At 34.4% G+C, this 21,004-nt stretch overlaps 3 protein-coding genes and 1 long non-coding RNA gene across 6 annotated transcripts in view; 1 reads left to right on the top strand and 3 right to left on the bottom strand.

Annotated features, from left to right (window-relative positions):
- The window catches only part of LOC105453326, a 39,147-nt gene extending 36,721 nt beyond the window's left edge, over nt 1-2,426 (bottom strand). Inside the window, exons 1-4 of one of the 2 annotated variants that reach the window (XR_974858.1) lie at nt 2,345-2,426; nt 1,552-1,633; nt 520-627; nt 190-239 (exon numbers count right to left, since the gene is read on the bottom strand). This is a non-coding gene — a long non-coding RNA (uncharacterized LOC105453326). The remainder of the gene's footprint in view (nt 1-189; nt 240-519; nt 628-1,551; nt 1,634-2,344) is intronic. The other variant, XR_974859.1, reaches the window with a different exon arrangement.
- A 569-nt stretch (nt 2,427-2,995) lies between these two features.
- Nucleotides 2,996-4,788, top strand: LOC105453323 (cyclin-H). Its single transcript, XM_011695166.1, has 6 exons — nt 2,996-3,282; nt 3,546-3,770; nt 3,852-4,025; nt 4,108-4,333; nt 4,419-4,530; nt 4,606-4,788. Exons 1-6 carry the CDS (start codon nt 3,166-3,168, stop codon nt 4,745-4,747), a joined length of 996 nt encoding a protein of 331 aa, XP_011693468.1. The 5' UTR covers nt 2,996-3,165; the 3' UTR covers nt 4,748-4,788.
- Nucleotides 4,789-5,353: 565 nt separating this feature from the next.
- LOC105453322 (homeobox protein ceh-19) lies at nt 5,354-15,277 on the bottom strand. 2 transcript variants are annotated; one of them, XM_011695165.1, is made up of 6 exons: nt 14,766-15,277; nt 14,212-14,494; nt 13,669-13,791; nt 8,442-8,668; nt 6,516-6,652; nt 5,354-6,040 (listed from the first exon to the last, which is right to left on the bottom strand). In XM_011695165.1, exons 2-6 carry the CDS (start codon nt 14,381-14,383, stop codon nt 5,830-5,832), a joined length of 870 nt encoding a protein of 289 aa, XP_011693467.1. In that variant the 5' UTR covers nt 14,384-14,494; nt 14,766-15,277; the 3' UTR covers nt 5,354-5,829. The 2 variants fall into 2 exon arrangements, with proteins under 2 accessions (XP_011693467.1, XP_011693466.1); XM_011695164.1 differs by having other exon boundaries at nt 14,212-15,277.
- Nucleotides 15,278-16,473: 1,196 nt separating this feature from the next.
- LOC105453321 (UBX domain-containing protein 4) lies at nt 16,474-20,025 on the bottom strand. Its single transcript, XM_011695163.1, has 7 exons — nt 19,755-20,025; nt 19,391-19,525; nt 18,806-19,257; nt 18,442-18,714; nt 18,056-18,361; nt 17,746-17,975; nt 16,474-17,590 (listed from the first exon to the last, which is right to left on the bottom strand). Exons 1-7 carry the CDS (start codon nt 19,834-19,836, stop codon nt 17,455-17,457), a joined length of 1,614 nt encoding a protein of 537 aa, XP_011693465.1. The 5' UTR covers nt 19,837-20,025; the 3' UTR covers nt 16,474-17,454.
- Between the last annotated feature and the right edge of the window lie 979 nt (nt 20,026-21,004).

The raw sequence follows: 21,004 nt of genomic DNA, 5'->3' as shown, positions 1-21,004 counted from the left end.
TCCTAAGCAAACTATATTTAATTTAAAATACAAATAAAATTTAATGAGGCTAAAACAAATTAATTTATCTATTTTAGAGCAACAAATCTGTGAGAAGTTGCAGTTATCTGCATCCTATTATATGGATACAAAAGCATACAAGTTTCACAGATTTGTTAACCCATTTTATATAAAAAATGTTTTACTCACCAACACGAAGCGCAACGGGCGGAGTTATCTGCCACAAAGCTACGATGATACTGCAACAAACATAAGATTCAAGTTAAAATCGCGTTTAAAAGGATTAATCTATCAAAAGATAATTCTTTTAAAAAATTGGCACATCAAATTTTTTAATCAATTTTCGAAAACATTTTATATTAAATTAAAATTATCAACTTTATGAAAAAATCTTTACAAAAATTAATTTTTCCAAAATTTTAGATGGGCTCCTTTTTTTGAATTATAAACTTATTAAGATCAAAAACAGTTCGGATAAATGAAAAAAAATAATTTTATAAATAAAAATATTATATTCACCCCAAAGTTGCTCCGCCGGAGCCCGATGCTCTCCTAGGCCTCCTCCTCAGAATTGGGCTGTCAGATCGCCTCTTCTTGCAGATGCACAATGATTTCTGTCACGAATATCTGAATTTGAACAATATTTAAAAATCAATCAATGAATAAATAAATCAATCAATCATTAGGCAAATAAACCGTATTTGTATCATTATTTGTTATTTTTAACCATTATTTAATATTACGTTACAATTAAACTTTATCAAATAAGATATTTAAAATAAATGACGTAAGATTCAAAGAGGACGATGATTTCTTCGCCGGAATCAATAGCTAATTGCAATTTTTCGTCTACATAACATTCGTCTTTAACAAATTTTTATATTTGCATTTATATAATTATCTCATTATTATATTGCAAAATGTCGTTACAATATAAAATTAGATTTAATACGACGTATAAAAAATAAAAGTATTAATTCAGACTATATTATGCATTTATTATAATGTATAAATTAAAGTGACTATCAACTTGAAGATAATTTTCTACATAAAAAAATTGTTCTATTCCACAATAAAATATTCATTGGATCTAACGTCATTTTATTTTGTTTTATGTATTTATTGATACAGAGTCAAGCTGTTAAATGGATAGGTTATAAAAAATTAGGATAAAATCCGCGAACTTTAAATATTATGCAATAAAAATAAATATAATTATAACAATGCTTTCTCACAAAAAAGATTATAATTAATATTGACTTAAAAATAAAAAATATATATCTACAAAATTTCAATAATTCGGTTATAAATTTTAAACGAATAATATATTTCATTGATTTGCAATACACTGACGCGTCAACATAACAAGGTTTATCGTGAGCTCAAGCATAAGCAATAAGTTGATAGATAATTGTCCAGAATTATTGAGAAGAACAGGGGACGCATTAATAGCGACGCCGCGCACCGCGTCGCTTTTGACGCGTGAAGTTGACCGCATCAGAAACGACTTGGGCGATGCCGCGACTCCTTTGATTAATAAATCATAATTACATCAATCTTGCATCTGACTCGCGTAATATACGGCACTCGCACTCCAATTCGGTCAGATGCGTATTTCGCAATACTCGTTCGGCTGAAAATCAAGATCGATGTATAGCGTATCGCCGCGCCACCGCCACCGCGTCGCCACGATGCTTTTTCGCGTAAGCTAATCGCACGCGGGATGATTACGCCGCTTTCATTAATTACGCGTTTGTCCATACGCCATAAGTTTCTTTTTTTATTGTATGGTACATTCTACTTGTATTACAATACGCAATAACAATAAAAAGCGAGCATATATCTATTATCTGTTCCTCGAAATTACGACGCAGGACGCGCAATAACGTCGTCGCGGCCCCAGGTAGAACACAAAAATCATAATGATATCATTATGAAGTCATATGATATCATATGGACGTCATTATCACTTCATTTGTCACTTATATGTCGCAAATAATGTAAGAATAAACATCAATATGACGTCATTTGCTTCTATGCTACTCGAGGCGCAACGTAGCGTCGTTTTGACGTCGCATTTGCTGAAATTCGATACATAAATAATATATGCTTTTCATTGTTATTTCGCATAAGTTAAATGTGCAAGATAAAATTATAGCTATAGAGATCTGAAAATAGTTGTCGATTATGCGCGCTCATACATTTTCAGTCGAAATATAGGTTATGCGAAATCACGCGCGCTCGAATTGATGAAATTAATATATATAAAAGTATCGATACGCGATAGTTACGCCGTAGTTGTGTAGCGCAATCAGTTATAAATATAAATTAATTTGGATTTTACCATTTTTAGATCGAATCGCGACGCTATACGCTATTCACCCGGAACCGATCTTTTTCGTGTCCAGCCGGTCGACGGCACGCCAAAAGTGACGCCGGTGACGGCGGTGACGCGCAGTAAATGCTGCGGGGAGCGCAGGGGCGTGGTAATGCGACCGCCGCAGCACTTTTTGCGAACGGTAGGTAGCGGGGGAGAATACGAATTTGCAGCATTTTATAGAATTTTAGACTTGTTACCGCTAACACAGAGTTTACATAAGCATGTTCTGAATACGGAATTGGTCTTTCCATTGCATCTATACAATTACAAACGTATTTTATATTGTAAGTTCGTATAAAATGATATACTCATAAATCTTATGATACAATTCACTTCGAAAATCGTGGATATATTATCGACAGTAAATATATATACGATAATCATATTATAGAATTTTAGACTTGTTAGCGCGCTAGCATAGATCTTGTAAGAATGTTTTGAATATGGAATTGGTCTTTTTCATTGCATCTATGCAATTCGTATGTATTTTATATTGTAAAAATTCGTATAAAATATAAATATATATTCACGAAGATGTATATGTTATCGGCAGTAAATATCCGTGGCCACATAGTTCAACGTCTACGTTTTGTGCACGGTAGAGGCGCCAGTGAACAAGTTCCCGATGCCCGAAACTACCGAAAAAGCTTTGTAATTTCAGTCGAAGAGTAAAGTGTGTCAACAGTCAGCTGTGTCGGTCGCGTTTACGTTCACGCGATCCTGACGATTGATCGCGATTTGTGTTTGCTTTATTTCTTTTCCTGTTTATCTCTCGCGTCGCCAAGATGTTTTCAAATAGCTCGCAAAAGAAATACTGGATGTTTAGCGATGAGAACGATTTGACGACGTTGAGGGAGAAAACCAACGCTGATTTTATCGCAAATCATGGTGCCAACATGACTGTGAGAGTTTACTTTTTCATAATTATTTATTTGAAACTGTCGCTTTTTAAAACGATGTATCTGCGTGTCTATTTCTGCGTGTGTGCACTTGTGATTTCCGCGATCAAATATCGTCGATGTAAATCTAGGTTATGTTTGCACTAAATATGTGCATAAAGTATTGCTTATTTTTAATTTATTACTACATTTTTCCTATACTTATCTCTACAAATTGATTAAACTAACAAATAATATAACTACAAATGTTTGTAATTATAACGCAGCCCGAAGAAAGGGAGGAACATTTTCTCTCGCACTCGGAGGAGCGTACCCTGCTCCGTTTCTACGAATTACAATTGAGAGACTTCTGTCGCCGATTCAATCCACCGATGCCACGTGCTACTGTAGCCACTGCCTTACATTACTTTAAAAGGTTTTACCTCAGAAACAGTGTGATGGATTATCATCCGAAAGAGATTCTCGTCACTTGCGTTTATCTAGCGTGTAAAGTAATTATTTCTCTTCTTGGTGCACCATATTTCATAGTCATTTGTAATTTCAGTTCTTTCATATGAAAAATCTATTTTCAGGTTGAAGAATTTAACGTCTCCATATCTCAATTTGTAGCAAATATTAAAGGAGATAGAGAGAAAGCGTCTGACATAATTCTTAATAATGAATTACTTCTCATGCAACAGTTGAATTATAATCTTACTATTCATAATCCATTCAGGCCTGTTGAAGGATTGATGATTGATATAAAGGTATATATGGTTTTCCATTGGTTTTCTTATATGTGTGTATATATGTGTGACAAAAATAAATACGTTACGCATATTTTTACAGACAAGATACACGTCTTTGGAAAATCCTGAAAAATTAAGGCAACACATAGATGAATTCTTAGAAAGGGTTTTCCTGACGGACAGCGTTCTTCTTTACTCTCCGAGCCAAGTTGCGTTGGCTGCAACTTTGCACGCGGCATCCAGAGCTTCCGCAAATCTAGATAATTATGTTACTGATATACTCTTCTCGAGGGAGCAATTGGGTGGGATTATAGAAGCTGTGCGAAGTAATTACGTTTTATGTATTGCACGATATTTGCATGTGCCCTCAAGAGCCCTAGGCTATTTATATTTACAAATTAACTCTTACAGAAATACGTTCAATGGCTAAATGTGTGGAACCACCGTCGCGAGAAGTAGTAAAAGCTTTAGAGAAGAAACTTGATAAATGCAGAAATCAAGAAAATAACCCTGATAGCGAAATGTGAGTATCATTTATATGTAAAAGTTCAAAATTGTTTTTTATGATGATCATTTATACAAGTTTTGAAAATTCTAGATACAAACAGAGAATGCAGGAAATGCTGGATGAAGAGGATTTACAGGATAACGAAAAATATGCAAAAATTATCCAGGATCAGGCGGCCCACGACGATAAAATTTTGGGAGTTAGTAAAATTTTATCTCCAACTGTTCTGTGATAATAAATGTAAATTTTGTATGATAAACATTTCTCACATAATCCCACATAAACCTGTATGTACACCTATACACATTCCTAAAAAATTTTACAACTTTATTTTTTTCACTCTTATGATATACATCAGGTTTTACAGTGTCATTTGTATTTGCATTTATCACTAATTTAAATATGTAAATACTTCAATTTTGTTCATTTTCCTTGAAAAAACAGCGTTACAAATATTGTATTAAATTTACATGTACAATAATTTTTAAAAATTATTTTGTACATGTGTATTATATATCCTTATTATAAATGTATATATAAAAAGATAGTCATACAAATTTACGAATAATATATATTTCACCTCAACTTTTACACAAATTTTGTATCACCAAATTTCGCGAAATTTCATTTGCTCTATCAAAAAGTATTTTGCGCTAAAAACTATATGAGCTTATATTTCCTATTCAAGTAATACATTTAATTACATTATGATTTGATTTCATTCATTTCCTTTCATTTCATACCATGAAATAATTTAATTCTTTGGAGATATGGTGAACTTACATATATATGTATGTTCGGCAATAGCTATCTTATGGCCAATGGAATTCTATATGAATTTGGCAAACGTCTTTATTTTCGTTCTCGACACAAACACTAAATTATCAATGTTGCAATGTATACATATATGTAAACTAATAAACTTGAATTTACTTGTTTCTACAAATGTATTTGGATTGCTGGAGAACGTCATTTCTCTTGTATATATTTCAAGTATATTAACATTCACTAATTATAATTTTTTAATTAATTTTGAAGCCAACAAAAAATATTCATAAATAAATAATAATGTGTTTGATAAAAATCCATTTCATATTAACTTGATAAAAAATAATGACAGCTATGCGTTAGATCGGTACTTTGATATGGTACGCGATACACAAAAAAGTACGTTAATTATAGCGATCGTTATCGCTGGCAAACAAGTCCGATTTCATAGCCTCGTGCACATACGCGACGTAACGAATTATAATTAATTAGTTTTATATGACTGGTCACCGATAATTATTCACCGGAAATTAATTTACCCGGAAACTAAGTATCATGATGCCTGAAGTCCAGTCTCTGAGTTAGATGATGTGCAAGATGACTGGTTGGTACGTTTTGAAAAATGGATGTTTGTTGTCTCATCGATAAATTACTGGGCAATGATTGAACAACAGGTAATGCAGGTAATGGCAACGGTGTTAAATGCTGCGGGAGCAATGGTACTCCCGGTGGCGATTGTCCCGGGTAATTGAAAAACCTGCAAAAAAACATATGTTAGTATATCACAAAACGTAATTCATACTAATTGATTAAGAACGAAAATGCAATCGCGAAATTAGAGAACAAAACTATCTGAATATATTCCTTTTTCATATTATGAGATCAAATCATGTGTCTAAATCACCTTTTTTTATTTTTTTTACATGATTTACATTTTACTTGGATCAATGTTTTTTTTTTAAATAAATTCATTTTAATTGCAGTTTGGAAAAAAGCAAGATTTTTCTGTAGCTTTAATTTCTCAAAATTTCTATTTGAAAAATCAATTGATCAAGTTATACCTATTTCTATAATAATCTACTGTTTTTAAAAAAATAAATATCTTGATCATTACTTATAAAAGCGTTTACATAAATTTATTAGCACTAAAGTCTTGCGAGACAAAGAGTATATCTTTTACAAGAAGGAAACTTTTGTTGGAGAAATTATTGTATTTTTTATTATATTTTTACCATAAGCGATCACCGACAAAAATTGGTCGTGGTGCTGGAATTCCTAAGCTCGAATAGTATTGCTGCGCCAATAGCTCGACGTCATTAGTGTATTTCCTTTTCCATTTAGTCCGTCTATTTTGGAACCATATCTTTATCTGCAAAAGATATAAAATTAAGAGAGATTCAGGCGTGATGCATGAAATATTGGAAGTTTGTCAGTTAATTAAAATATTTGCTAACTATGTGAAATCAAGTAATCGTTGATTTTTTTTAAAAGTTGCTATCAGGTGCTTCTGATCATAAAAATTCTAATGTTTTTGACACTACAAAAAATATACGTGCCATAATTAAACATAAATAAAAAAGAAGTAGCAATTTAGAATAATATATTATTTATAAATGATGAATACGAATGAATATATTTTAAATCTCTGTTTTATATTTTAGAATTAATATATATTATGTAGATCTACTCATAAAATTGCTAAAACATATTCGTTTTCTTATATAGTGTTCAATTTTAATGAACAGTAGCATATTGTAGAAAAATAATGTCATCTTTTATACAGATTGAAATTTCTCAAAGAAATAGAAGGGGCCGACGACGTATTCTAATTAAAAAATCGACGCCTCTCCGGTTCGTCGCCTCGACGGCGCGCAGCAGCCGTCGCTCGGTACATTTCGTTCCGCGGCGGATGCAAGGCCTCGCGACGACGGAACGTACGAGATGGGCTTGCGAGAAGGGGAAAATAGGGGCTCTCCCGAACTGGCTCGTTAACTCCGAGAAATATTGTGACAGTTATGTCTGCGGCACGACGCGTCTCTTTCTTGCCTCTGATCCGTCGTCCGATCGTTCTTCCTTTCGACCGCGATTGCAGAGATAATTATCCGGCTCGTTCGCGATATTTCGACCGGCGCTGGCAATTATTGCCGGCGAGCAACTGGTCGGCGATGACGGCGTGGCGCAATCTCGGCGATGGCGAATATTTCGAGGGTGCGGGTCGTAAATTAATTAGTTTAAAGCGCGGGCGAGTATCAAGCGCGCGCTACAAAGTGCATTGCCGAGACTTATGCAACCATTGCACTTTGCGAGCTTTGTGGAGGAGAATCGTCATGTTAGAAAATTATAGAGTACTCTCTCCGGGACCGGTTAATATTAGAAGATAATATCGCGGAAAGTCCGTGGCATGATTATGGACGATGTCGGAATAAGAGCGAGATTTCAGTGACAACGCAAAGAGAAAATTGTAGAATGCGTTTTAGGCTAACGTTATGAACCTATTAAATTATCGTATTTATATAAACGTAATATAACTTATGCGATATAATTTCTAATATGCTGCTCCAAATTCTATGAAATATTTTGGCGTAAAGCCTGCTTTATACATTTTATTTTAAAACGCTATACAGTCGAGTTCCGGTTACGTCGAATAAAAAACTTCTAAAAAGGTTAAATACGTGACAAAAAGCTTCCTTCCACAACAGTTCGCGAGAAAGAAGGGTAGAAGTGCTAATTGGTTTTAAAGGACGATCCTCCCCCATGGCGCCACGACCTGGCGCCTGCACATATGGTGCTCCACAGGCTCATAATTTAGAATTAGTTGATTTTTAAAGAACTCGAAGTGCAAGAGACACACTTAAACTCTTTCAGGTGCTGAGAAAGATTCTACGGAAGTCGAAGGCATTATCGCAATTTATTGAGTACAATATCCTGTTTTGGGCTAGAACTGCTTCGATCTTCTGCGTTCTGTTCCAATTAAAGTTGTTTATGACACGGAACTCAATATAGGAATAATTGACAGCAGAATTATTAAAGTCCTTTAAAAGCATTAGAATGAAAGACAACTAGTATTTAGTCTTGAATTAAAATTATGATATTGTTTCTTTTGAAAAGAAATAAATTTAAAAAAAAAATCATTATTTCGAAAAAAATAAAATATTTACTTGTGTTTCCGTGAGCTTTAAATTTTTGCTCAACTGCAGCCGTTTTGCCACACTCAAGTACTTGTTCCTTTCGAATTCCGCTTCCAAGGATTTAATTTGCGTGGCGGTGAACGCCGTGCGTGGCCTCTTCTTCCTTTCGTCGTCGCTTATAGCGGCAACGGCTTTCTCCTGGACATCTCTGTCCGCGCTCGTGGTTGAATTCGCGCCGCTACTGCTGGTGCACGCTTCTGTAAAAATATTCCACCCCTTTTATACCGAGATAAGCAACACGAACAGCCGCTCCGCTGAAGTATAAGCTCTTAACTTTTTAAGCTATATTCCGCAGGCAATTAACGACGGCATGTATCAACGGTACGATGACACTTATGACACCGCGAAAGGCGCGATCGAACCTTAATACCCGCATGTAAATGTCGCTTTGATGATCGGATGCGTGTATCGGTGTGTAACGGAAGAAAACCCGATCTCAAATACGGCCCGATTAAGTAACTGCAAATTACAAAGTCCCCCGACGTGGAAACGAGAAAGTATCACAGCGGCGTGCGAATAATTGATGCGAGCATCGAAATCGCGTCATTATTCATTCGCAGCCCGTTGTACACGTCGCGGACACCGTATCTTTATCCTTTTAATCGCTTTTGAATGAAGTGAATAACATGCGTGAAGCCATGTCGTTGAGTGCGAGCGGAGACTCCAATTACCCTCGTGGAATCCCTCTTTCTCATCAATCTCGAGATTTTTTTGTACGTCGAAGTTGTTTATATTTATATTTATCCCGGCTTTACAAGACTCTTGCCGTGCGCGACGGCGCGCCGCGTGTCGTGAAGAATGTCTTCGGGCTCGCTTTTAGGCGGCTGGTAACAAGACCGCCGGTCTCTTAAGCGTCGGAGGATCATCTTCTAATTATCTGCCCATTCGTCATCCGACGAAAAAGTGTGGCATCGCAACAGCCCGACCGAACTTTCACGCTTGCGACGAATGCTGAGAATATTATGCCTACACTAATATTGATCGTCATTTAAATTATCTTGATATTCCTTCAATAGCTTTTCGAGCTGTTTTTTTTTAAACAGTAATATTTATTAATCTCAAAAATTTTTATTTTATTCAACTTATTTATCATTTATATGTATATAAATATAAAGATTATAAGTCGAAAGTGTTGAAAATTTGTAATTAATTATATCTTATCTTAAGACTGAAATTAGAATTAAAAATACTGACAATTACATATTAAAAAAATCTGAAATAGAAACAACATCTACTCTACTATTTAACTATTTACATAAACATTGGCATAAGTTATTTCAATTAGAAACCAATCAACTTACGAGAAGAGAAACGGCAAGGAGCCGTTCAATTTCAGGCAGTTCAGGTGGTTTCTCGTACGCTCGGATAATAAATATTCCGAAGAAGCTATTCACGGCGACATTATGCCAAGAAGCGCCGTTTACTGGCTACTAATTGTCAGATGGCGACGTAATTGTCGCGTTTCTCGCGCCTTTTTCGTGGCTTCCTCGCCTATAGCTCTACTGCAGAATTGTCGGCTAAAACTGTACCGCCTCTAATTCACTTCGCGCGAAAATGCACTACCGACATGCACACTCGATGCAGTTATCCACGTCTCAAAAGAGAATCATGCTGTTGTAGCAGTGATAATATTTCGTTTCTGGATCACCGTATATCTTTTAGATACATTTACAGAATATGATATGACATTCGAAATTCCGTATATTATAAAAACGTTCAAATTTTTATTGTTTTAACAAACCATAATATAACTTTTTTCAAATATTATACATCAGTGCACATTAATCGACAATAATATAAATTAATATATCTATATAAAAATACAAATTGATCAAAATTATTTAACTATTTACATTTATATATGTGTATTTAATATAAAGAGTTAAATAATTTTAATTTATTTATATTTATTTAAGAACATAAAACTAAATAATATTTTGAACGATTATTAGTTATTTATATTATATAATAAATATTATTTTAATAATAAAGATTAAGTTCAATGGATTATTCCCTTGACAATATGTGACGATACACATGAAATTATCACATTATCTACTCACAACTGGAAGCACACAGAAAGAAGAGGAAGAAAGGAGACTCTGCAAGGGGTGAGTCTCGCACGGCTCATTTGTCGTCGAGTTTCTGACTCGGTTGCATTGACGAACGAGCTCTGGAAAGCAGTGGGAAAGGATTGGTGCAGAGGAAGCGACCGCAAAAAGGAGTCGACGACACGGAGGGCGAGAAGAGGAGTGAAGCTCGAGGGACACGTTTGGACGTCGCGGAAATAGAATACCACGCCTTCTAGTTTACCTAATTGCTGCGAGCCACGGCGAACTTGTCCCCTAATTATTCGGTGACGAATGGTACGAAAGCACGCAGAAGTGCGCGATAAAGCGCGGCCAAAATCTCATACGTCTGACGTTGCCGGCCATTTCATTCCCGCAATCAACCCCGAGTATAATTAATTTGCACGCGAGTCGCGACGATTGGCAAATCTGCTCCGAAGATGACTTTATGACTGGGTCCTTTGTTGCCAGTCAAGATCATAATATCTAAACAGTTCACAGTGTAATTACTCAAAATTTGAATTTCTCAACGAACATACTAATAACTCGGGCAAGAAAATATATTCGAAAATTCAGTCTTACTTAAATTTTTACGAATCATACTTCTATCTTAATGTCGTTAATATTTTGATAGAAAATTTTGTAATAACCGAGTAAAAGATTAAAATATATATCATCAAAGATGTCATATATGAATACAAAATTATCGCTCAATATTATAATGGGCTCATCAAGAAGTGCTTCTCTAATATCACCCCCTTGCTCTTTATGCTGTTTTGCACAAAGATTTACGTACCGCGTTGACGGCTTTGTAGTTGGACGCGACGTCCCACATATCTCAGTCCCAACGCACAACGTGACGCAAACGAGAATTGTCCTTTCCTTAGATCTCGAATTTATCGCGTCGGCCATTACGGCGTGTAAATCACGACGCGGTTACGTGCCCTCGGATGGAAATTAGTCGTTGAGATCCTCGAAGGCGTGTGAGATGCCGTGGAGAATTGAGTCCCTCCACTCTCGTTATTAATTATCCGTAAAACATGAACCAGTTCTCCATTATGGTGCGTCAGATAATGATTGAAATATGCTAAAAGCAGTGCTGCTTCTAGCGATCGTATTTTGGCAGTATAATGATTCTTGGAAATAATTTTATGTGAAAGAATTTGCTGAGCAGATTACAGTGATATATAATGTGATGTACAATAATAACAAATTAACCATTACGTCTTAAAAAAGCTTTGGTGTCTCGGACTTTCAAGATTATAAAGTTATAGTTTGAAGTTAAGCAATGATTACAAATACAATTTTGTAATAAAAATAACGTCTCGGAAAAAATTTCAGAGAAGTCTTACCGGCACCACTTTTTTACATTTACTGCAAATAAGAGAGAGTTGCCGCAGATCCATGGTAGAATTAGCAGGGGAGACAGATAAATAGTGGACGAAGAGGAGAAACATTGAGTAGGCGTGGAGCCTGCAGGAAGTAATGGATCAAACTCTCAGGCGACGGTCCTCTCCGCGCGATCTTACAGATTCGTTACCGCAAGAGAAGTCTCATGTGGATTTTATATAACAATTAGTTCCTCTAATACCCGTAATAATGTTGCCAGCTAACCGATGCAAAATCGGTCGGCGAATGGCGATCTAATTCTCGACGAGCTCAAAGAGTAATCTTTGAAGTTTTCTTTAAAGTAATGAAATAATTGAAGATTTTACATGTATCTTGCACTATCATTATTTAAAAGGACTACTTTTACTTTCTATTAACACTAGATTCTACGAATAATTATTGTGAAAATGAAAATTCGGAATTCTCTTCACTGAAGGTACACAGGCAATACTGTCAATGCTAAACAATTATTAATTATATAAACTTTTGCATTTTAAAGATAATCTGCACATTATTTGTACTTTGTAAATGTAAAATAACATTTTTTTTAATTCGTAATTTCTATAAAACATTATTCAATTGTATAATTTATACACTCTCTAAATCTGAATCAGTGGAAAAGTAGTACTGAAAAATCACTGATTGAGTCAGTATCTATAATCTAACTATAATTTCACTCATAATCCATAATTAAACTATTAATATTAACTGTAATTTCACTGATTACCAGTGAAATACTTGGCACTTTGATGCATTCAATGAATAACCATTGATAATCAGTGACTATGCACTTCAGATTTAGAGAGCATTTAACACGAAAAGATTATAATGTTTACATATTTCAATATCTTTAGTAGAAAACTTAGTAGAAAATTGTATTAAAATATATAAAAAGATTAATTTTAAGTTGAATTTTAAAGCAACTACAATAATATGCAGATATCACTAAAATTTAATTAAATGACTTTGAAATATTACACGTATTAACAATATTTGACATTATAATAAAATAAACGGTATTGCGATCGGCGAATATGCAGGTTTTATCTGATTTGAGGGAACAAATACGTATATTAATTATAAATTGTATTTTCCAACGATATGCGCAATAATGGCGTTATTGACTATAATAATTTCAATGATTATTATCGACGAATTCAAATATTCCTGAAATCTTTATTATGTTTGCTTTTGCTCGAAACGTCTTTATTAATTAGGTGATTTAACAAAATAAATACAAGTGTTTTACACCTGTGTGACATACAAATTCTGACATTGGCGTTCACATATAAGCAAATTTTATTTTCGCACATATCTATGTAATAAAATACTGTTGAATATTGAAGAAATCATTTTTAAAGTACAAGTGTACTTGAAAAATGAAAGATATCTGTTATTTACTTAGATAATTACTTGAGTATTAAATACATATATTCTATTATAATAAATTAACCCTCGAAAAAGTAATTCTAAATAATTGTTGATCCTAATAAATTTTGTGATATTAAATAGTAATTAAACATTTAAAAGAATGCAATTAAGATAATTATTTTTGTTGCCAATTTTTAAATCTTTTTAATGTATATATTTGTATCTTGGAAAAATATTTTCGTTGTTGCTTTAATTCAAATTAAAGCAACAAGAGAGAGAATATTTTTTCAAGTAAGACATTATGTCGTACATATTAAATGCGATTGTCTGAAAATGTAATAGAGCGTAATGATACTAATGAAACTCACCATAATACATCTCTGGCTCAGGAGATGTCGAGCATACTATGTCAGCATCGTCGAGCTCAATTTCCTCCGCCATTGACATGGATGAATCGGGTGCAACAAGCATTCTCGTCTCCAATTCATTATCTGGTAAATGTGATTAATTTGTTTAATTCTCATCACGGATTAGGTTACATCGAGATTATTTACAAAATCTATTATAGTTTCAAATATAAAAAAATACACCTTAGAAAAATTATCTTTTATTTATAGCAAAATGTTATTTAATATCAAAATATACTATTAATCAAAAATTTATTTTAAAAATTGTGCTTTATATACTGCTTTATACGTAATAAATAATTTATAATATTTCATAGAAACATAAATTATAAAGAAATAAGTGATAATTTTTTAATAATTATATAATAGTTTATAATAATATAATATATTAATAGAATTTGTTGAAAAAAAGCAAAACGAAAACAAATTATTCGTTGTCTTTGTCTACAGATGATTAGTAACCGATTGTAATAGAGATCAAAATACATTTTCATTATTACTCACTTTCTTGGCAAAGCAAAGACAAATCAGTCTGTTGTGAGAACTTTTTTTCCTCTTCATCTATCTTATTCGGTGCTAGTAGTCTCTCGATGCTGAAGGAGCATAATCTCGGATTTTCCACAGAATCGCTCGTTTCCTTCGACAAATCTGATTTCTTCATCTCTTCATCGGACATCTTCAATGCGTTTTATCAAAACAATGTTCTGCTACTAACATCTATAAAGTTGTCTCTTCGATTTTCTCAAGTGAATACTCTGCGTCCATTACAATTATTGTAGTTTTTCCACTGATGGATTAATTTTCAAGAATTATATTTTTAAATTCTTTTTATCAATCTCAGTATCACTCACTTTAAAAAAAAAGACCCGACTTGCGCTACTCAATTGACATTCCAAGAATCAGTCAAATGATGATAGAATTTCACGAAAACTTGATTGCACGATATTTTCACTATAGCATCCTCAGTTAATATATTATTTTACATTTTAAATAAATCAAACATAAGAAAACGACGATATTGACAATAATCAAAAGAATCAATAAAGTTCTCTAGTTACATTGATATCCCTTGATGTGTTCGGAAGATTAGCCGATAGAGCCGAAAGCAGCGACTGTTTTGTCGGGGTTACTCACGGTGTCCAACAATATTTTTTTGGCACTCAAGTCAAATTCTTCGTTTCTTGAGGCGGTATTCTAGAGCCACGTGCTCACGACGTCATTGCGAGATCAACCAATCGCACAAACCACTGGGCGGATCTTGGCAAACACGTGCGTTTCTGGAAGGAGCTTTTAATGATCTCGTATCGCGAGACGGTAGCGACCACTAAACGGTGGTAATGAGGTGACTATAAATTTCTGTCACTGCCGCGGAACGCCGTTTAATAATCATGATAGGTAGCAGATGTGATGCGAAATTGATTTAGTTATAAAGCCTAATAATTTAATAGAAAGAAGAGAGGAAAAGGAGGCTGTCATAAATTCTCAACACAAAAATACTTATAGTATGTTTAAATAATGATGGCTGAATCAGATTTGAATTTAAAAAATATTTTTATATGTTATTATCGTTATATAAAAATATGAATTTAGTTAACCATCTATTTAATTAAAGCGTAGCATAAGTATAATGCTAATAAAAATATATTGATTATATCGTATGGAAAATGTGCATTGTTTAATTTAATTATTATGTTATTGTTTAATAAGAATTTAATAACGTGACACTGCTTAATTTAACGAATGTATTCATTAAAATCATTATATCGATTATTTGATGTTGATGGTAATTGTTGTGTGAAGATCCTCTTACGTGATGCACATATTTACAGATTATCACATGTAATGAGATCATTTTGAGTGCGTTGCCCAAAACATGAAAAACTGGGCCTTCGATGTATTATTAGACTCCGCCAAGAAGCGGTCCGCGAATATCCGCGGATTTATATCATACCGCATTTCGGCATACTTGCTCTTTTAAAATAAACTACGATTTTAATAAGATTGTTTTAATGGCCAAGCACACGCTAAATTGATGTAAAAATAATGAAATAAATTATATAAATTTCTTTTAAACTTTATACAACCTGCTTAGAATTCTATTGCACAAATCAGTTTCAGAAATCATTTTCGAGCTAAAATAGTATTTAAAATCTTTAATTACGATGATAAATCTTTTTTTTTAATGAAATTATTTCTGAAAATATTTGCCTCTTGGTCGAAAATCAAAAACCTTTTATCTGATTTATAGTAAGGATTTTGTGAAGCGCGGACAGAGTTCTGTAGAAACTGTCAGTGGGTGTGACTGCGAGATCATGTTACCGATGTATAGTACCGCTCTGATAGGCTGTTGCCGTCTCACATTTAGAAAATTGAAACCTTTGCGGTGACTGGTAAGCCAAAATGTTTGTTAATTTCACGCTTAATTAGCGAGTGGCAAGTGTAAGTTAAGATATATCTTCGGTCCTCTTAAACACATCCGCGCGATACGCGACATGGAACGACAGGTTCCTGGCGTTTGTTTTCTCTCGCCTTGAACATATTTTTGGAGTCATGTTTCGACACATGAAAACTCTTCACTTGCGACTTTGTATTCATGCTTTCCTACATATACAATATTACGCCATATTCAGCACGCAAATATTGGGAAACTGTTAAATGTAATTTAATATAAATCGCCGTCGATCCTTTACCATAAACATAATATACACATATATGCGTATTTCGTGTTAAGTATACGGAAAAGGATTCAATTCACAAACGAAACAATGCCATGAACCTTTGTATTTATTTCCTTAGGCATTAAGACAGGCCTGCATCCTTCGTATTCCGTATGCTCATTTACTATTTTCGGAGAAAATAACCATCCCTAATTATATTAATTTCGCATAAAGACATTTACATATAGGGATTCCGCGGAATCTAGTTAGTCTGACTATAATTATATCTTGACTCATTATTACACTCTTATTATGCTAAATATAATGAAAAATAATAAATGAAGAGACACGGTAATATCTCCCAAGTGCCAAGTGTTACACGCAACGGCAAGGCACCGTGTATTTATATATTAACATCATCAACGAAATGTATATTAAATTTTAATGTAATTAATTATCGTTATTTTTAATCGCGCTCGGACAACATTCTATTGTTATCCAAAATTAAAAGGAAATAAGTCCGATAAAAGAAGAAACTTACATTATCATCAAACTTAAGATGAATAAATCTATATAAATATTAAAATTTCAATTATCTAAAATCTAGACATTCCCAAAACTTTTTTTTTAGTTTGCACGTTGATTTTTACGAATCTTTTCACATTTGGTCCATGTATCACTTGTGTGGCTCAATACTCCCACGATCTTTTTTTTCTCGAAATGTATTTTCATCATTTATTATAATGCATTGTTACACACTTTAGCATTATAATAAACGTTATATATTATGATAACAATCCAGATAATGATCACATTATTGCTAATTGTGAAGTATCAATTAACAAATACTCGTTCTCGCAATGCTACCGACGAACATGTAAACATTATGACACTATGAACGACACGTTCGTCGAACTTAATGCTTGTGCATTAATAGAAAGTATGTTGCAGACAAGTTTTGACACGTTGTACAACAACAAAGAGTGAAAAGAGTGTGTCGAATATAACGTAACGATTTTTATATAACGGGGATAGCAATTGGCTGAATAGCGATTGCTTGCAACGTGACTCGAGCTTGACTCGCGTTACTTTACATTTGCTGCGTAGAGTTACCGTTCCAAGTATTATTCTCGTCATTATCATCCCCATCTGAATGTAATCTGTGTATATTCCCTTGCGCTCTGATCGATGTCCCTCCTTGATTACCCAAGTATCTTCTAAACAAACTGCATCACGAATGTGTTTAATATTAATATGTTGAAAATTATATATTTTATATAATTTTGTCAAATCTATTCAAATGCCATGCGAATGCATGTAGCCTTTATAATCGCGCTCGTGTATGCGAGATTGTTTAAAATGTTCGAATTGAAAAACCTACCCCGAAGATTGAACTACATTTCGCCGATTCGATGAAATTCCTCTGTCGGGGTTGTTCGTTTCTACGGAATCGTTGTTGGACTCGCCACGTTGATTCGCGTCTCCGTTAGTGCCGGAAAAGTAACCTACTATATAATTGTAAATACGAATAACGGGCGTGAAGAAGGACCATATGAACCGAGAGAAGAAACCGACGTCTTGTGTCGAGGTTACCACCGTTGTGACATTAGACTGAAAACATATAAGAAGAATATAAAGTGAAATGTATAATTAAGTACAATATTTTATAAAGAAAACCTGATTTTCTTTACATTTTTTAAAGGAAGAATTAGAATAACGGCGGTCGGGACCAGCTCAAGTTCCAGTAGGGTTTTGCCATTTTCCTCATTGGTTAATTCTCTTCTGGGAAATGACGTCGACATGGCGAATTGCCGGAAGGGTAGCTCGATGTTTTCGGTAACGTAGGTGCGTAAGGTGCGCAAAGTGTCGGATGGTTCAAATTGTCCTGTATGCGAATTGCCGGACGGTAGTCTAAATTGAATTCTGGTCACAGTCGCGTTACTAGGTGCTGGATTGTATCTGGGTTGCTCTTGACACTGCGGTTGCTGCATTTGTTGCTGTTAAAAAAAAAAGGAAAGAAATTTTAAGTTGATTCTAATTGGGCGAAAAAATCGTTAATGATTAAAATGATGTTAACCTGCAGCGCAAGCTCTTTCTGCTTCCGTTCCAGTTTATCTTGAGCAATTTGTTGCCTAACTTTCTCGCGAGCTGCAGTCTCCGCAGCCTTTTCTCGCATTCTCTCCTCATGAGCCTGCTTTATCTCCAAATCTTGCTGCATTTGTCGCATTTTTTGCACATCGCGTCCCATCTTGCGTCGTTCGATCTCACGTTCCCGGTCCTTCTTCTGCTCCTCCTCCAATCGTTGCTTTCGTTGGAGCTCAATCAACTGTCGCGCTCTTTCCACCTTTTCCTAAAAATGTGCGACAAAAGTATAATTTGTTATTCAGAAATTATATTAAGAAATAATATTATTTCGATATCTTTGTTTTAAATCCGCATACCTCAGCTGACAATTCTTTGTTTTGATTATCTTGTTTAGCTTCAGCATTTACTTTCACTGACAACTCATTATTGTCCTGATTTTCTGTGTTCGATGAAGTCACAGCCTTTGCTGCGTCTTCCGTGACGTTGTTTTCTTTATTTGAAATACCCACTGGTGTGACAGGCTCTGTCATACCAGAAGTTAAATCTGCATTTGGATTAGAATTGTTATCATTTATATTAGATGTCGCAGTCTCGACGGCATTATTATTACTGCTGCCACCGGCAACTGTAGCTCTCTGCTCTGCGTCAATCAAGTTTAATGAAGACTGTTTATTACTCTTCCCTGCCTTTGTCAACACGTTATCAATTTTGGATGATAGTTCAGCTGCAGTCGCGCTACCAGCAATAATTTCCAGCGGTGTGCCATTCTCCCCAATGAAGAATAGAGATGGTACTGGCACCAATTGATCTGATCGTGTTAGATTTAAGGAAAACTTTAAGATATGACAAACTTAACGGTATTAAAAATGTAAATATATGAAGATGTAAAAAATATGACAACATTGAAAACAGAAGGACATAAAGGTTATATAAGAGGATACAGATCTGCGCAAAGAATCTATAAGCCTCGGAGCCACTCTCTAATCTTATAGCCACAAAATGCTCTCCCTCCAGGCGGGAGGAGACTTCTGTAGCATCAATTGCCTGGGCAAGTTGCACCGACGTGTCATCTTTGCCTAAAAGAACATTATGACGGTATATCTGTAATGACTGTCCAAATTTATATAAATATGGCTGATTTGTTAAAGTATCCATTGTGTATCACTTTGTGTACATTGTCGTGTATATATTCATATCATTGTCACGTAGATGTCTGTACGTCGTATTAGATTAGCAATATAATTTTTTTTTTTTGACAGAATCTAAACTGAAGTCAAATCTAACCTAAGACCTTTGATTACACACCTTCGATGAACACAACAAAAACTGCCTTCCTCGATTTTGACGTCGCAACCGCCTCGTTAATACTTCCCGCAAACCACTTCATTGTTTGAGAATACTCGTATATTTCGTTTCCTTATGCTCTCTAACAATATTGATGACGTAATGAAGAAAACTGCGGAGTGAAACACTAGAAATTTTGCGATGGATTTGACGTTTCAAATCTAGAGTGAGGTTCAGATAGGTGTAGATGATGAGTCGTCACTCTCTACTGCTGTCCGATGACGACAATGACCCCCACCCATCTCCGCGAAGTTAGGCATGCATTTTTTTTTATTGTATACACAAGGATGGAATATTTATTTGCCAATTGACATTTTAATATCTCACTTTCCTAATATAAATATCCAAAATAAAGTGCTCGATTTATTCTGGATAATCGGATTTATAATGCCATTGGTGACAAGTCTGGACTATTTTTTAGATAGAGCTAATAAAATCTTTGTTATATATGAAAGCCTAACATAAAGATGTATATAAGTCTTTCATAGCCAATTAAATCATTGTGATTTACTGAATTTTTCTTATATTTTTCTGTTATTGAAAAAATGAATAAATCAGATTGCATGTAGAAAATAAACATCCAAAAGCAAAGTACTTGATTTATTCCGAATAATCAGATTTCTAATGCCATTGGTGACAAATCTGGACTATTTTTTAGATAGATAAATAAAATCTTTGTTGACGAAAGCCTAGCATAAAGATATATATATAAGTCTTTCAATAGTCAATTAAATCATTGTGATTTACTGGATTTTTTCTTATACTGTTATTGAAAAAAATGAATAAATCAGATTGCATGTAGAAAAGAAATATCTTAGTCTTATTTTAATACAAAAATATAAGAAGTTGCGATCCATTTGCAATTGCTACGTAGATACATGAATCGTACCTTTATTAAATGGACAAAATCGGAGCAACCGTCGCCAGTGTCGCTTACTGCGAATGCGCCTGCAGCGGCAGCCGTTCTCCGTAGCTACATGGGTTACATCCAGAAAACATCCTGAACCAAGAAACCGCGGACTGGAACCATTTCTGCGTAGTCTGTGCTATGTAAATGATGCCGCAGTGACACGCGACGAGCGAATTTCTTATCGGTTTTATTAATCCCGCACGACCGAGTGAACATACGTATCCCTCGAGAATGGCGCAGTGCTTGAAAAAAGGTGCGTATAACCTGTGATTGAGGCGTTCAGGCGAGCGCGAGCACACAC

Source organism: Wasmannia auropunctata, unplaced genomic scaffold (assembly GCF_000956235.1).
Source record: "Wasmannia auropunctata unplaced genomic scaffold, wasmannia.A_1.0 LD336000.1, whole genome shotgun sequence".
NCBI classification, from domain to species: domain Eukaryota; kingdom Metazoa; phylum Arthropoda; class Insecta; order Hymenoptera; family Formicidae; genus Wasmannia; species Wasmannia auropunctata.
This window is presented reverse-complemented; position numbering and strand designations above follow the sequence as displayed.

Excerpts from the sequence above, each read along its gene's own strand:
- LOC105453323 (XM_011695166.1), top strand. The coding sequence starts at position 3,166 with ATGTTTTCAAATAGCTCGCAAAAGAAATACTGGATGTTTAGCGATGAG. Across the intron at positions 3,283-3,545 it reads ATCATGGTGCCAACATGACT|CCCGAAGAAAGGGAGGAACA; the intron begins GTGAGAGTTTAC and ends ATTATAACGCAG. Across the intron at positions 4,531-4,605 it reads AATAACCCTGATAGCGAAAT|ATACAAACAGAGAATGCAGG; the intron begins GTGAGTATCATT and ends TGAAAATTCTAG.
- LOC105453322 (XM_011695164.1), bottom strand. The coding sequence starts at position 14,383 with ATGTCCGATGAAGAGATGAAGAAATCAGATTTGTCGAAGGAAACGAGC. Across the intron at positions 6,653-8,441 it reads TAAAGCTCACGGAAACACAA|ATAAAGATATGGTTCCAAAA; the intron begins GTAAATATTTTA and ends TATCTTTTGCAG. Across the intron at positions 6,041-6,515 it reads TTTGTCGGTGATCGCTTATG|GTTTTTCAATTACCCGGGAC; the intron begins GTAAAAATATAA and ends GTTTTTTTGCAG.
- LOC105453321 (XM_011695163.1), bottom strand. The coding sequence starts at position 19,836 with ATGAAGTGGTTTGCGGGAAGTATTAACGAGGCGGTTGCGACGTCAAAA. Across the intron at positions 19,526-19,754 it reads TTTTGTTGTGTTCATCGAAG|GCAAAGATGACACGTCGGTG; the intron begins GTGTGTAATCAA and ends ATGTTCTTTTAG. Across the intron at positions 19,258-19,390 it reads TAGATTCTTTGCGCAGATCT|ATCAATTGGTGCCAGTACCA; the intron begins GTATCCTCTTAT and ends TAACACGATCAG.